Below are 15,937 nucleotides of genomic sequence, written 5' to 3'. Positions count from 1 at the left end.
CGGTGGTGGAGGCACAGTTGGTGGTACTCGGGGCTGACTCCTGGCTTTGCACTCAAGGATCATTCTTGGCAGTCCTTGGGGGACCGTATGTGGTGCCAGGGGTTGAACCTGGGTTGGAAGGCAAGCACCCTACCTGCTACACCGTCTCTTAAGTCCTAAGTAGAGTTTGGGGGCTCTTGGAGCAGATTCCAAGAAGTGGAATTGCTGGATAATATGGAAGCTCAATTCTTAGTTTGATGAGAAGTGTCATATTGTTTGCCCAAAGAGTTGAACCCATCAACGTTCCCACCAGCAGTGAATGAGGGTGTCTTTCCCCGTACCTATACCCGCACTGGTTGTTTTTGTTCTCTGTGATGTGTGCCAGTCTCACTGGTGTGAGGTGAGATCTCATTTCTTTTTATTGTGGTATTGGCTTTGGTTTTGTTGAAGAGGGCCACACTCAGCGTGCTCTGAGTTTACTCCTGATGGGGCTTGGCAGGAGGTCATGTGAGATGCTAAGGATTGAACTCAGGTTGGCTGCGTGCAAGGCAAGGCAAGCACTTCCACCCACTGTACTATCGCTCTGGCCTTATATCTCATTTCTATTCTGCTTATATTCATCTTCATTAAAATTACTTCACTGAGTCTGCCTTTGTTTATCTAAAGAAACTTCTTCCTTTTCTCTGTGGAGCAGCGTGTTTTTCTGTGTATGTTTTGGGAACTACAGTAAGTGCTCCTAACTGTGGACATCCTTTAAAAGATGACTCATGGGACCAGAGTGATAGTATAGCAGGTAGGATGCTTACCTTCTTGTGACCAACTGGGGACAGTCCCCAGAACCCCATATGGTCTCCGGGCCCCACCAGGAGTGATCCCTGAATGCAGAGCCAGTAGTAAGCCCTGAGCACAGCCAGGTATGTTCCCCCTGCCCCCCATAAAAAAATAATGACTAATGAGGGAGTCCCCTGTTTGTCTGCACATCACTGGTTTGGTGGGCAGACTTCCCCTCTTTTGGTAGGGCACACAGACTCCTAACCTCTGGCCTCAAATCCTGCTACTTCTCTAAATAGCATTTTTTTTCCATCCAAGTTCCTTATTTTTTCTTTATAAGATGCTATAAACTGACGGTTTCACATCTTGCCTTTGTGCCAGGGGCAGAGGCTTTAATTCACAGCGGGTGTGAATTGGAGGAAGGAAGGTTGGGGGGTGGGGAAGGGTGTGTGCTTCTGCTCTGGATAGTGGAATGCTGGGAGGGTAGTTCTTTTCCCGACATTGCTCTTCAAAACCCACTTGTGGGGCCAGAGAGCTGGCTCAGTGGACCGAGCCTGCGCTTTGCAGGCAGGAGGCCCAATTCCATCCTGCAGCCCACATGGTCCCCTGAGCACTGCCAGGCCCGACCTCTGAGCAAAGAGCCAGGAGTAGCCACTGAGCATCGATGAGTGTGGCCTCCAAATTGGAAACAAGGAAACAAACAAACAAAAAAAAAAACTCCTGACAGTGGTGGCCCTAAAACACACACAAAAATTTTTATAAACAAATGACAGGAGACCCTGCATTTATTTATTTGTAAATTATTTGGGTCTTGGGGCCAGAGTGATAGTACAGCTGGTAAGACTTTTGCCTTACACTCGGCCGGCCCAGGTTCAAGCCCCAGCATCCCATATGGTCCCCTGAGCACCACCAGGAATGATTCCTGAGTGCATGAGTCAGGAGTAACTCCTGGGTGTGACCAAAAAAAAGCCAAATAAATAAATTTTTTTAAAAAATTGGGTCTGGGTCACACCTGGAGGTGCTGGGGGGTGGGGGTAGGGGTGTGATGGGGGATTTATTCCTGGTCCTGGGCTCATGGATCACCCCTGGCAGAACTCGGGGAACCCTATGTGGTGCCTGGGATAAGTCAAACCGGGATTGGCTGCCTGTGAGCCAGGCGCTTTCTGTCCTACAGTCTCCGGCCCCAGACCTGGATTCACTGCCAGGCTCGTGTTCTCAGTGTTCTGCTGCCTCCTTTCTCCGGAATGGGGGAGCGAGGGGAGGCACCCACGCTGCTTTATTTTTTATTTATTTATTTAAATTTTTTATAGTTGTAGACTTACAAATTTTTGTGCTTGGGTTTCAATTATACAAAGATCAAATACCCATCCCTAGAGCTCAGGCAGGGCGGGAAAATCTTCCGGGATGTTCAGGTGGAGGCAGGTATGCTGACTGAGGCCCCGGCGCCCTCTGCTGGCTGTCCCGAGAGCTGCAGCTCCGGCTGACGGGCCCCTGTGCTTCTTTCAGACCGTCCTGATGGACCAGCCCCGTTTTCAAGAGTTCCAGCTCCAGCTGGAGCACCTGAGCCTCATGGGGGCTGTGCTGCTGGTCACATTCAACGCGGCAGGCTCGGGGATCTCCAGCCAGGCCGACTTCGCCGAGAAGCTCAAGATGATTGTGAAGATCCTTCTCACAGACATGCACCTGCCGTACGTCATGGGGGCCGTGGGGAGAACCGTCCAGGGGGAGGGTGGCAGCCGCCGAGGGCAGAGTGGGTGCAGATGGAAGAGGTTCTCTCAGCAGCAGGCAGACTCTGGCCACTGCCCAGGAGCCAGAGGCGACCGTGCTCTCTGGCTCCACTCCCACAGGGGTTGAAAGGACACACTTTTACACATACATAACAGAAAAAACTTCAGAGTGGGATTATTTTTTAGAGTTCATAAAATTGTCATAATTTATTAGCACTGTAACACTGTCCTCCTGTTGTTCATCGATTTGCTTGAGCGGGCCCAGTAACGTCTCCATTATGAGACTTGTAACGGTGTTTGGCATATTGAATACATCACAGGTAGCTTGCCAGGCTTTGCTGTGCAGGCGAGATACTCTGTAGCTTGCCGGGCTCTCTGAGAGGGGCGAAGGAATCGAACCCGGGTTGGCCCGGCCATGTGCAAGGCAAACGCCCTGCGGCTGTGCTATTGCTCCAGCCCAGTCATAATTTCTTATAAATCCATATTTATTTATTCAATCACTGTGAGGTAGACCTTTACAAAGCTGTTCATGTTTGGGTTTCAGTTATAGTGTTCCAACATCCATCCCCCCACCAGTGTACATTTCTTCTCTCTCTCTCTCTCTCTCTCCTTTTGGGTATTGTGGTTTGCTATACAGATACTGAAAAGTTATCAGGAATATTGCTTTACCTACTTTTAACACTCAGTTCTTATCTAGTGTCATCATCTCCAGATTTTATTGTCATGCTGATCCCTTCACAGAGTGGCACTTGACTGTACTTAATGCATATCAATATTATTATTTGGGGGGGGGGGGGGTTACACAGCTGACAGTGCCCAGGCCTTATTCTCCTGGGGTTTTTTTGGGTTTTTTTTTTTTTGGATTTGGGCAATGTCTGGTGATGCTCAGGGCTTACTCCTGGTGGCTCTGTGCTCAGGAATCACTCCTGGCGATTCTCAGAGGATCATAGGGCATTCTGGGGATTGAACCCATGTACAAGGCAAGCACCCTACCCACTGTATTATCTCTCCAGCTCCCCTACTAATATTTTAACTTATTTATTTGGATTTTGGGCACACCCAATGGTGCCCAGGACTTATTCCTGGGTCTGTGCTTGGGAGATTATATGAGGTGCCAGGGATCGAACCTGGGTTGGCTAGGTGCAAGGCAAGTACCCTCCAAGGCAGACAAAAATATTCTGAAGTAAATTCTTTAGTATTTCATGACACAGATGCTGGGTTTTGGGTTTTTGGTCTTGAAGTACTGTGAGCTGTCTCCTTTCCACGGCCTTTCTAGCAGAGAGGGAGAGGTAGAGAGAAGAGAGAAAGTAAGGTAAGAAAGTGGGTGAGCTAGTTGTATGGTCAGGAGCAGGCTGGGAAGCACAGAATCTTTTTTGGGGCACCTCAGGCCCTGACTTTATCTTTGTTTATTTATTGTTTTGCTTCTTGTGCCAGTCTCAGCTATGATCAGGGCTCACTGCAGGCTCTCACTCAGGAATTACTTCTGGTGCTCGGGATAGCAAGCACCTGCCATGTGGGATGCTGAGGATGGAACCCAGGTCAGCCACGTGCAAGGCAAGAGCCTTCCTCTCTGTGCTGTTGCTCCGGCTTCTCAGTACCTGACTTGGTTTCTGTGCCACTGACTGAAAATGGGGCAATTTGTGCCCTTCACTGCAGGCCTTTCCTCCTTCTGACATCTCCTTCCCCTTCTCTGTTCCAGCTCTTTCCATCTGAAGGATGCCCTGACCACAGTCGGTGAGAAAGTCTGCCTGGAGGTGAGCAGCTGCCTTTCCCTGTGTGGGTTCAGCCCCTTCACCCTGGACAAGGAGACGGCACTCAAAGGCCAGATCCAAGCAGTGGCCAGTCCCGATGACCCAGTCCGCAGGATCATGGGTACGTTTGGGGAAAGGCAGGAGGCAGGAATGTGCCATCGGGGGGCTGGTCGGACAGAGCCCTCTGTAGAGTTCTCTGAGGGTTTTGATGGGTCCTGAGGTTGAGGAGGGAGACGGGCTGAGATACAGCCAGTGAGGGCAAGGCAGTTTGTCTTCACGCCCTGAAGCTCTGACTTTGCAATCACATGCTGTGATTCAGTTATTCCTGCCCTGTGAAGCAATAGAGTGTGTGTGTGTCTGTGTATGTGTGAGTCTGTGTGTATGTGTGTCTTGTGTTTGTGTGTGTATCCTTGTCCTGCATTTGTGGCACAGAGCTTCCACAGACCTTTTGTATGTATAAAGATATAAGTAAAAGTTGGGTTAAAGCAATAGTATGGTGGGTGGGACTCTTGCCTTGCATGTGACCTACCTGGATTTAATTCTTGGCACCCCGAATGATCCCCCAGGCCCACCAGGAATGATCCCTGCCTGAGTGAATCTGGGAGTAAACCCTGAGCAGAACGAGGAGTAAGCCCTGTACACAGTTGGATATAGTCAAAAAATTTCCAAAATAAATTTTTAAAGTTTTAAAGAAAAATAAACTTGGAAAAAGAAAGATGTGAAAGCACTAGAATCATCCTTTATTGTAGTATTATTTATTTATTTAGGATTTGGGGTCACTTACAGCAGTACTCAGGGCTTACTCCTGGTTCTGCATTTAGGGATCACTCCAGGTGGGCTCAAGAGACCATATGTGGTACCTGAACTTGATATCAGGTCGGCTGCAGCTGTACTATTACTCCAGCCCCATTTTCTAATGTTTTATTATTATTTTGGTTTTTGGGTTACTCCAGCCCCATGTTCTAGTGTTTTATTATTATTTTGGTTTTTGGGTTCTACCTGGCCAGCGCTCAGGGGTTAATCCAGGCTCTGTACTCAGGAATCACTTCTGAAAGTCTTGGAAGACCATATGGGATGCCAAGGATGGAGCCTTGGTCAGCTGCATGAAAAGCAAGTGCCCTCCCTGCTGTACTATCTCTCTGACCACAGATGACTATTTTTTTTTTGTAGTTTACTGAATCACCGTGAGATATAGCATTACAAAGCTGTTCATGATTGGGTTTCAGTCATACAGTGTTCCAATACCCATCCCTCCACCAGTGGACATTTCCCACCACCAATATCCCCCGTCACTGCTCTCCATCACCCCCTCCCCCAGCTGCCTCTGTGTGCTCTCTCTCCTCTTCTCTCTCTCTCTCTCTCTCTCTCTCTCTCTCTCTCTCTCTCTCTCTCTCTCTCTTTCTCTGTCCTTTATGGTTTGAAATACAGGTACTAAGAGGTCTTTGTGTTTGTTCAGGGAGCTCAGTATCTTTATCGCTGGAGTGGATTTTTTTTTTAACTGGGTGGCAGCTTTGGGGTGTGGATGTGACTGCCAGGGCTTCTAGAAGTACAGGAGGTGGGAGGAGGTACCTCATCCCAACTCTAAGGAAGCCTGGAGGTTTCAGTCACAAAATCCACATACCCAAATGTTTAGCAGATTAATATCTGTGAGTTCTGTCCTGAGATGCAGTCCTGCCCACGGCATGGTGGTGATTTTGGATTGCGGGAATAGGTGGTTGATGGGTTCTCTGTTTGGGCAGGCACTGGGATAACCTGACCCCCTTCTGATGTTCCCCTGATTATTCAGCCTTGCATGGGTCTGAGATTTACTGCATTTTTTTAAAATCTCTTTCGAGATTTATTATTGGGTTTCTGGAGCAAGGCTGGTGGAAGAGCTTACATGGTGGCGCTGAAGTTGGTTCATGGGGGTAACTTCTGGGGCTTCTGGGAGTATAGGGAAGTGGGGGGAGGTAACCTATCCCCGCTCTGAGAAAGCCTGGAGATTTCAGCAGATGATTAATTTTTGAAGAAGTCTGTCTTGGTTCTCTGAGATCTGAACCTGTGAGCACCGTTAGCCTTCCTTTATTTATGCATACCCTATTCTTCTATGCCTAAAGTGCCTTTCCTGGGCCCAATATTCCAGAATGAGAACGACAGACAAGCTTGGTTCCTAGCCTCATGAGACTAATCACCGAGAAGTCAGGAAACATCACAATAGGGTAAATGTCCAGACATGCAGGGGACTGAGAGTATCTGGTCTGGGAAGGCTCCAGTTCCCCCCAAAGAATATGAACGTTTAATCAGAAGTTTGTCAAGTTGTTGTAACAAATAGCACTGGGCTTTCTTTCCTATCACAGATTCCCGAATCCTGACCTTCTTAGAAACCTACCTTGCCTCGGGCCACCAGAAGTCATTACCCACAGTCCCTGGGGGGCTGGGTCCGGTTCAGAAAGAGCTGGAGGACGTTGCTGTTAAGTTTGTCCGCCTGGTCAACTACAACAAGATGGTCTTCAGCCCCTACTATGACGTGATCCTCAACAAGATCCTGGCCAGCTCCTGACAAGTGCGTTTCCCGCCTCCACTGCAGTATTACTCACTCAGCTCCGAACACCCGTTCTCAACTCTAATGTTGCTTGGAAGATGGCTACTTGGTACATTTCTGTTTAGCAGCACAGGTTTTCCGAAGGCAAGACTGTGGCAGATCAACTGTTGAGAGGAACATGCTGAAAGACCATACCGAGTTCTGTTTGGAGAGTTTGTATTTCTGAGTGCAAGTTTACAAGTCAAAGAAGCTTTTTGTCATCTGGAGATTTGTGGGTAGCACTTTGCTGGGAAGCTATTGGCTTCCTTGTGCCCCAACTCTGTCATGATTGGCGCTGCCTTGTCCCTCCACGAGGCTGGGACATCAGGGTGGTTTTTCGTTCAGAAACTGAGACCATGACACCCGAGAGTGGAGGCAACCAGGCAATACGTTTAGGGCTCTTGCCCCTCTGTTGGCTGGCCCCACTCCTCCCTTCAGATATTTTGTGTTCTGAGGGCTGCGTCTGGCCTTACTGCTCTTCTTCCTTCCCTATTGATTGCAGTCTCTCTGCTCGACCTCGCTTGAACCCCAGGGCCCTTTCCAAACAAGAGCGACTTGGTTTTTAATAAATTACTTGATTGGAGTCAGGGATGTAATTCAGTGGTAGAGCTGCATTCGATCCTAGGCACTACCAAAACAGAGTCACTGGGTTTGAAAAGTTTTTCCTTTTCAGAGGCTGGAGCATAGTAAAGTAGGTAGGGTGTGTTTGCCTTATATGTGTTCAACCTAGGTGTGATCCCCAGACCCCATATGACCCTGCCAGAAGCAAGTCCTGAGCATAGCTGGGAGTGGGTGCTAACCAAAATACAAGGTTTTCTTTTTAAATTATCTATTTATTTATTTATTTTATTTATTGGGGCGGGGGGTAGGGGTGATACCTGGATGTACTCTGGGTTTGTATCTGGCTCTGTGCTCAGGGGTCACTGTTGGTGACCAAGGGACCATCGTATGGGGTGCTGGGGATCAAAACGTATGTTTTAAATATCTATGGTATTCTGGGGCCAGAGCAATAGTGTAACTTGTAGGGCACTTGCCTTGCATATGCCTGACCTGGGGTTGATCCCTGGCACCCCATATGGTCATTTAGCCCTGCCAGGAGTGACCCCTCAGTGCAGAGTCAGCTGTGAGCCCTGATTGTGGCCAAAAATAACTATATATATATATATATATATATATATATATATGATGCTCTGCAGTGCACTCGGGGCGGCCCACCTGTCTGGATGCTGGCGGTCTGTTGATGGCTCCTGGGAAACTGGCTGGCGAACCCAGACGTGGGAGGAGGGATGGGGGAAGGTTCTCCATGTACCTGCTAAACTCTGCTTGGAGGATGTTTCACAGTCAGAGAGGTCTGCTGTGCTGAACGGTCAGAAGGTCTTACCTAAGTTTGAACTCAAGAAGAGATCTTCCCACATCATTGGAAGGGAAATTAGAAATTCAGTAAGTAGAAACTATAGTCCAAAATTCTGTATTTTTCAGTGTGTTCTATGAGATCATTCTGGGAAGGTCATTATGTGGCCACTTGTTGATTTGGGGGCTGAAAGCCCAAGCACCCACAGCTAACACTTTCCCTGCCTGATCCCCAGTTTTTGGCGCCCTCTCTCCAAGGTTGAAGGAGAGAACTTTTATCCCCAGATACACAGGGCAGATCAGTTCTTTTTCTCTATTTTTCTTTTCAAATTAATACATATATATATATAATTAATTGAGTCACCTTGAGATACAGTTAAAAAGCTGTTCATGATTGGGTTTCAGTCATACAATGATGTTCCGACACCCATCTCTCCACCAATGCACATTTCCCACCACCAATGACCCCAGTTTCTGCAGGCACTCGCTTGCTCTCCCCTCCCTCTCTCCTCCTCTCCCTCACCCCCACCCCCACCCCTTGCACTCCAATTGGGCATTATGGTTTGCTATACAGATACTGAGAGGTTATCATGTTTGTTCCTTTACCTATTTCAGCACGCAGTTCTTATCCAGAGTGATCATTTCCAACTATCATTGCCACAGTAGTTCCTTCTCTATCCCAATTGCCATCTTCTCCAATACCTGAGACAGTTTCCAACCTATGGACCAGTCCACTGGCCCATGTTTCTGCTGTCCTTGGGTTTCAAAACCTCTAAACTCTTTTTTTTTTTTTATTAGTGAAACACCATGAGGTACAGTTGTAGATTTACAATTTTTTGTGCTTGGGTTTGATTGTACAATGATCAGATACCCATTCCTCCACCAGTGCCCATTTTCTACCACCATGGATAATATTCCCCCCCATCCCCCATCCCCCCTGCCTCTGTGGCAGGGCAATCCCCTGTGTTCTCTCTCTCCTTTTGGGTGTTGTGGTCTGCAAAAGAGGCATTGAGTGGCAAACATGTTCAGTCCATAGTCTACTTTCGACATGCATCTCCCCTCCTGGGAGGATCCTCCAAACACCCTTTATTTGGTGTTCCCTTCTCTATCTGGGCTGCCCTTTCCTCTAGAATGCCCGACTGGCCACTAAGCTATGGAGTAATCCTCCTGGTGCTGATCTCAGAAAAGCTCTAAACTCTTACAGGTGTGTGTGTGTGTGTGTGTGTGTGTGTGTGTGTGCATGCACATGTGTGTGTTGTTGTTGTTTTGTTGCTTTTTTTTTTTTTTTCGGGAGGATGGGTTTACACCTAGCGATGTTCAGGAGTTATTCCTGGCTCTGCGCTCAAGAATTGCTCCAGGCTGTGTTGGGGGGACCATATGGGATGCCGGGGATCAAACTGAGATTGACTGCATGCCAGGCAAACACCCTACCAGCTCTATTATCACTCTACCCCAGGTGTTATTTTTTTTTTATTATTTTTTTTTACCTGGTGTTTCTAATGTGTCAAGAATAAATTTGGACAGTTTGAAATCTTGGTGCATGTCTAAGTATCAGGGAGCTTCCCAGTAAGAAATGGGGGTCTCCCAATAACAGGAGCCCCACCTGCCTCAGTGTCCACAGCGGGGTTCAACAAGTGGTAAACACAGAGAAGGAGGCAGAGCTCAGAAGCAGAAAGTTTACATGAACCACTGTTTCCCTGCTAAGATAATTGAAATGCTTAGAATATAACAGCATTATCACTAATGGGCCAGGAAATCTAGTTCACTTAGTAACACAGGGTGCATTTATTCTCTACTTTTATCTCCCCTCTGTGTACCTCCAAGGGAAGAAAAAAACACTTTGAGGGCTAAAGAGACAGAAACGAAATGCAGGTTCTTGCTTTGCATGTGGTTAACCCTGGTTTGAATCCCCAGCACCCAATTAGGTCCCCCAGTATTACCAGCTGTGATGCTCCCTGAGCACTATTGGGTATATCCCCTCCCCCCATTTATTTGTTATTCTTCAAACTTGAATTAGCTCCATACATTGCCTCCTCACTGAATTTGACTTCCTAAATGAACAGGTTTATCTTATTAACTGATGTGACTTGATTTCTTGACTGAACAGGTTTACGGTATAACTCGACGTTTTATCTGGTGGTGGAACATCACTACACATGCCAGAACTGAGCACCCCGGAGTCGGGTCACTATCACCAGGCCTTTTAGATTTGCAAGTGAATAAATGTCCAGAGCAGCAGTTGCCACTTTTGTCAGTTCTTGGTTTAGTAGGTGGATGACTTGGGCTCAGTGTAGGTGTTTTAATCTCATTTATTTGGGTGGACGGGTAGGTGGGGAGGGCTACAGATACAGTTAAAGTCATAAACCACATGCCTAGCCCATGTCTTACATTGCTGGGTGTGGACCCTATAAAAAAAAAAACTGAAAATGGAAAAAAGCGTAAATCTCAAAGCCAACTGTAAATTGTGACTGTTTGCATGCATCTCTGAAAGTGTTCCAGGTGAGAACCATACTGGGAACCCAAGTGATTAAAAGCCAGTAGAGCTCTTTTTTTAGCAGTGAAGAAAGGTTGTTAAGTTTGACAGAACAGGTGTTTCCTGTGCACGTAACAAACAGGCCCATGCTGGTGGACTCGGAAGGCGTTCCTCAGGAGTTGTTTTCATGGAGAAGCTTGAATATGATCTTAACCTTAAGAATCCTGGGAGTAGAGGGCCGCTGCCTCTCCCCTCCAGGGACTTCCGGTTGTTGTGTGTGCTGTGTGATCCCTGTGACATTTCAGCTTGCCCTGATGCAGAGGTATAGCATTTCTCTTTTCATTTTGTGATGGGGTGGTAGGTTAGAAAGATTGGGAGTTGTCAAATTGCTCATCTCCCCTTTCCGTTTTGTACCAGTCCACTTCCAACACCTATAAAATGAACACACAAGCCCGCCTTTTAGCTCCTTTCTATATTACTGGGACACTTGGGATCAGTTTGTTACGCTTATCAAACAGGGTACAGTTGGATTGTTTGCCGTTCCTGGTTTACAGAAGTTCTGGGTGTCAGCCTTTCTCCTGGCCTTCCTTATTGGTTGTATGAACAAGGTCAAGTCATCTCCCATGGGCTTCAGTATTTTCTTCTATAAAATGGGAAGTTAGTTACTAACATACTTCCTGTGAGGATTAAAGCGGATATTAAAAAATATTTCACATGTGGAAAAGACGACAAAGTGCTCGGTCGTTGGTGCCCAGCTGCCTTAGTCAAGCACATTTTATAGGACTGTAGGGAAGTTTTTCCTCCTTTCCAGGCTGTTCCTTTCATGATTTTTTTCTGTATCAGAGCTGCAGTCTTTTTCATGTCCCAACACCCATCCCCACCCCACTGATTTCTACCTACTTCGCTTGTTTGAATTAAGTGCATGAATGAATAGCAGTGGATGGTGGACTATAATATCACTTATTTTGGCTCTGGGGGAATGTCTTGTGCCAGGAATCAAACCCGGACCTCCCAACTGCATGCCCTCTGAGCTCTCTTTCGACCTGTCATATAAAGACACTATCACATTGAAAATATAATCTAAAGAATAAGAGTGGTGCTTGCATGGTGCTTGCAGTTGTATATTTGTAAGGGCTTTTGATGGATAATCTCTTTTTTTTGTTTGTTTTTTGTTTGGGGGCACATCTGGTGGTGATCAAGGTTTGTTCCTGGCTCTGCACTCAGGAATTTCTCCTGGAGGTGCTTATAGGATCATGTGGGATGCTGGGAATTGAACCTGGGTCAGTCACATGCAAGGCAAGTGCCCTACCCACTATATTATCTCTCCAGCCCCCGATGGCCAGGGAGATGACTGTTAAGCTCAATAAATTCTATTAATCTATCAGAAATGTTCACTGATGACACAGCTGGAGTCCTAGAAAATGAATTTAAAACCTCCCAAAGGCAGAATTTTACTTAAAATATCTTCTAGCGTGAGTTTCTGTTATTCCTGACTTAAATATGTTGCTTTCTGAATGAGAATTAAACCTATTCTAAAAGCCTGGTTGGTTGGAGCAGCACTTAGTTTTCAGATCAGGTATTTCAAATTATTCAGAGTTAGAGACAATAGAACTTATCATCTGAAGTGTTTTCTCTGAACTAAACATTAGGAACTTTTACTTCTGACTCAAAAGCCACTTTAAAATTGAAGTAACACTTCTCTATTCTTTTCTCTTCAATTTTTCCGTTCTCTCTCTCTCTCTCTCTCTCTCTCTCTCTCTCCTGTGTCCCTCGGTTTTTTGGGCCACATCTGGTGGTGCTCAGGCCTTACTCCTCATTCTACACTCGGGGTCACTCCTGGTAGTGCTCAGGAAGCCAGATGGGGTGCCAGGGATGGAACTGAGATCGGCCATATGCAAGGCAAGTACCCTAACCCACATACTCTCTCCAGCCCCTCCCTCAGTTTTCTTAAATTTAAGAGCAGAACATGGATAGTGCTTGTATGGGGAAGAAAATTTGGTGAACTATCGAGTAGTTTTTCTTTTATTTCCAAAGCTTGGTAAAGTGACAATTTCATTGAACAAGATTTTTCTTTTTTATCACAAACATGGTACCTGAGTTTGTTACTTGGTATGAATTATCTTTCAATTGTCTTGAAATTTATTATCTTCCTAGTCTTTCTAAATGTCAGTCATGGAATCTACCAACTGTAATGAAGTTTGCTATGGGATTTAAAATGTAAAAACCCAAATTTTATGAACATAATTATGATACTTTACTATTGTATAAATGAACTCTTACATTGACATATTATAGAGGGTTATATAATCCCAAATAAATTCGTAATTATTGATCAAAGTCAGTATGCTGACAAGTGTATTTTTTTCTTTTTTAGTAGAATTGATTTATTTGGGGGGAGGGGCGCGCACTTAGGTAGTGCTCAGGGCTGATTCCTAGTGGTGCTCAGGGACCAACAACATGTGTGGGATTGAATCTGGCATGAACTCCAGCCAGTTGAGCTCTCTCTCTAGCACCAGAATTTGAATATTGTATATTTGCTAGGTAGCTATGACCTTTTAGGGCTGGAGAGCTCAGTGGACTGAACACATCAGAGAGCCTCAGGTTATAGCATGGTTCCCTGAGCACTAACAAGTGAGTTTCTAAAACAAAACAAAAAAAATACCCCAAGCCAAGAAAACTTTCACTTGATTAGGTATGGTGGCATCATTATTTGAAATGTAGATCTAAAGGCCAATTTGATTAACCCTAATCCCTTCAGTTGGGAAGGACTCACAGTTCTTAAAAATTTTATTCTATTCAAGAATCGTGGGGCTAGAGCGATAGCACAGCAGGTAGGGCATTTGCCTTGCATGCAGCCAACCCAGGTTCGATTCCCAGCTTCCCATGTGGTCCCCTGAGCACTGCCAGGAGTGATTCCTAAGTGCAAAGCCAGGAGTAACCCCTGAGCATTGCCGGGTGTGACCCAAAAAGAAAAAAAAAAAAAAAGAATCGTGGGGGAAATGCTACCATTGTTTGTATTTGGTTCCAGGAAAAAGCACCTTAACCACTGTACTCTCTCTCTAGCTCTTGATATTTATTTTTAAATAATGCTGACTGAAGAATGTAAATACTTGTTTTAGGTACAATGTGAACAAAAGAAGCAGGAAGCATGACATTTTTGAGATCCTTATATATTTTTTAAAGGATTGTTTTTAAAATGTTAAACTACAAAACAGATTCCGTACATTCTGCCATAAATAAAAACAAACAATAAGGCAGGACTCTACATAAGCAAACCAAGAACAACTGTTTTCAGAAAATGTGATAAAAAGCTTTACAATCATAAGCCATCCAGTTTTTAAAATAAAACTGTCGAAAACTCACAAGTCTTCAAGTGGCAGATATAAGACACCCTTGAAGAGGGAACAAAATGTGGTTCTGGCATTTTGTACTAGTCTCACATTTTTGAAAACTTAATTTTGCTTACAGCATAGGTCTGTTCCATACTCTAAAATTCACACAGGTTGTTTTTTTTTTTCCCTCAAGAACCATATGATCGAGGCACCAATGACAATACAACTTTGTTTCCAAAGACCTTGTAACAAAGCATTGTCTCATTTAAACATATGACTTAAGAGGCAAAAGGGAAAAACTCTGAAGGAGAGATTTCTTTCCAAGGTAGATCTGAACCTGCTTCACCGAATCCGCTTCTGCTGCCGTGCTCTGTAAATGTCATGAACAGGGGGGACAACAGCTCCCTTTTCTTCATCGTCATCTGAGTCCTCATTAGGCCTTTTGACGGCCTTGGTGAGTACCGCGTTGCTCTCCACCGGGCCATTGCCTTCTACAGCAAGTTCTGGGGCTCCACCAGTAATGATCCTCACAGCTTCCTCCACAGCTATTGAAACAAAACAAAAAGGACTCTGGAGGATGTTGAAAGTTATGTCACGATGAAAGAGTATGTGAATACCACTTTGGAGACCTTAACTTTCATCGCAAAGCTGGGATAGATGCTACAGCTAATACTAAGAAATCAAAAGATAAGATGCCGCTAAAGATAAAATTATTCCTGTAAGACATGTCTGATAACGTATGTTCATCTGAATATCAACAATAAGCTCTTATCACCTTTCACATTAGTGGAATTAGAATGTGAACAAGTCTCTGTGACAGATTTGGCTCACTCCAGACTTCTGAAGATGGCCAGCTGGTTTAAAAAACTTCAGTGTGAAAAAGAACAGTCTCATTATAATATTGTAAGCCAATGACATATCAATGAGAAAACGTGTCTGCTGTTTAGCTGAGGATATGAATTCCAGTCTATCAAGTGGAGCATTCATCACTTACTATTTGGTATCTTGCATCTTCGGAAAATTTCCATCAATTCATCCACTTGTACAAAAGGCCCCTAATTTAACACAAATATAATTGTTTTAAATTTATATTTTACCTTTTTGTAGGTTTATTCATTTTTTTAAAGGAGGGGGCCAGGGTAAAAGAGACAATATAGGAGTTAAAAGTGCTTGCCTTGCACATGACCAGTTCAAATCCCCGACACCACATATGATCCCCCAAGTACCATCAGGGGTTACCCTTTTTTGGTTTTTTCTTTTTGGCTTTTTGGGGTCACACTGGGAATGCTCAGGGTTACTGCTGGCTCTGCACTCAAGAATTACTCCTGGTGACACCAGAGACCATATGGGATGCCAGGGACTGAACCAGCATCATCTGTGTGCAAGGCAAATGCCCTACCCTCTGTGCTATCACTGTGGCCCCAGGGATCACTCTTTTTTTTTTCCTTCCTTCCTTTCTGGGTCACACCCAGCTATGCACAGGGGTTACTCCTGGCTCTTCACTCCGGAATTACTCCTGGCAGTGCTTGGGGGACCATATGGGATGCTGGGAATCTAACCCGGGTTGGCCATGTGCAAGGCAAATGCCCTACCCATTGTTATATCACTCCAGCCCCCCACCAGGGATCACTCTTGAGTAGAGCAAGAAACAGTCCCCTATGCACTGCTTTTGCTTTTTGGGTCACACCCGGTGATGCACAGAGGTTACTCCTGGCGGTGCTCAAGGGACCATGTGGGATACTGGGAATCAAACCCGGGTCAGTCGTGTGCAAGGCAAATGCCCTACCCGCTGTGCTATTGCTCCAGCCCCTGAGCACTGCTTTTGGATGTGGCCCAAAACAAAACAAAAGGTATGTAAACAACCAGTCTTCAACAGGGCAGTGCTTCGGGGACTTGCATTGCTGGGGATGCTCTAGAGAGGTCTAGAGAGATAGCTCAATGGGCTGAGTCATCCTTTGTATCTAGAAGGCCTAACTGCTCTGTCTCACATGGTT

The 15,937-nt window shown here is 45.6% G+C and overlaps 2 protein-coding genes across 2 annotated transcripts in view; one reads left to right on the top strand and one right to left on the bottom strand.

Moving 5' to 3' along the window:
- The window catches only part of TCP11L1 (t-complex 11 like 1), a 46,943-nt gene extending 39,708 nt beyond the window's left edge, over positions 1 to 7,235 (top strand). Inside the window, exons 8-10 of the mRNA XM_056135738.1 lie at positions 2,257 to 2,438; positions 4,177 to 4,349; positions 6,565 to 7,235. Of these exons, the coding sequence (XP_055991713.1) occupies positions 2,257 to 2,438; positions 4,177 to 4,349; positions 6,565 to 6,767 (558 nt within the window). The 3' untranslated portion in view covers positions 6,768 to 7,235. The remainder of the gene's footprint in view (positions 1 to 2,256; positions 2,439 to 4,176; positions 4,350 to 6,564) is intronic.
- A 6,529-nt stretch (positions 7,236 to 13,764) lies between these two features.
- Positions 13,765 to 15,937, bottom strand: part of CSTF3 (cleavage stimulation factor subunit 3) — a 94,640-nt gene continuing 92,467 nt past the window's right edge. The window contains exons 20-21 of the mRNA XM_056133132.1: positions 14,938 to 14,998; positions 13,765 to 14,488 (exon numbers count right to left, since the gene is read on the bottom strand). Of these exons, the coding sequence (XP_055989107.1) occupies positions 14,286 to 14,488; positions 14,938 to 14,998 (264 nt within the window). The 3' untranslated portion in view covers positions 13,765 to 14,285. The remainder of the gene's footprint in view (positions 14,489 to 14,937; positions 14,999 to 15,937) is intronic.

Source organism: Sorex fumeus, unplaced genomic scaffold (assembly GCF_029834395.1).
Source record: "Sorex fumeus unplaced genomic scaffold, SorFum_2.1 ptg000007l, whole genome shotgun sequence".
Lineage (NCBI taxonomy): Eukaryota > Metazoa > Chordata > Mammalia > Eulipotyphla > Soricidae > Sorex > Sorex fumeus.
Note: the sequence above shows the minus strand (reverse complement) of the source record. Positions and strands in the feature narration are given on the sequence as shown.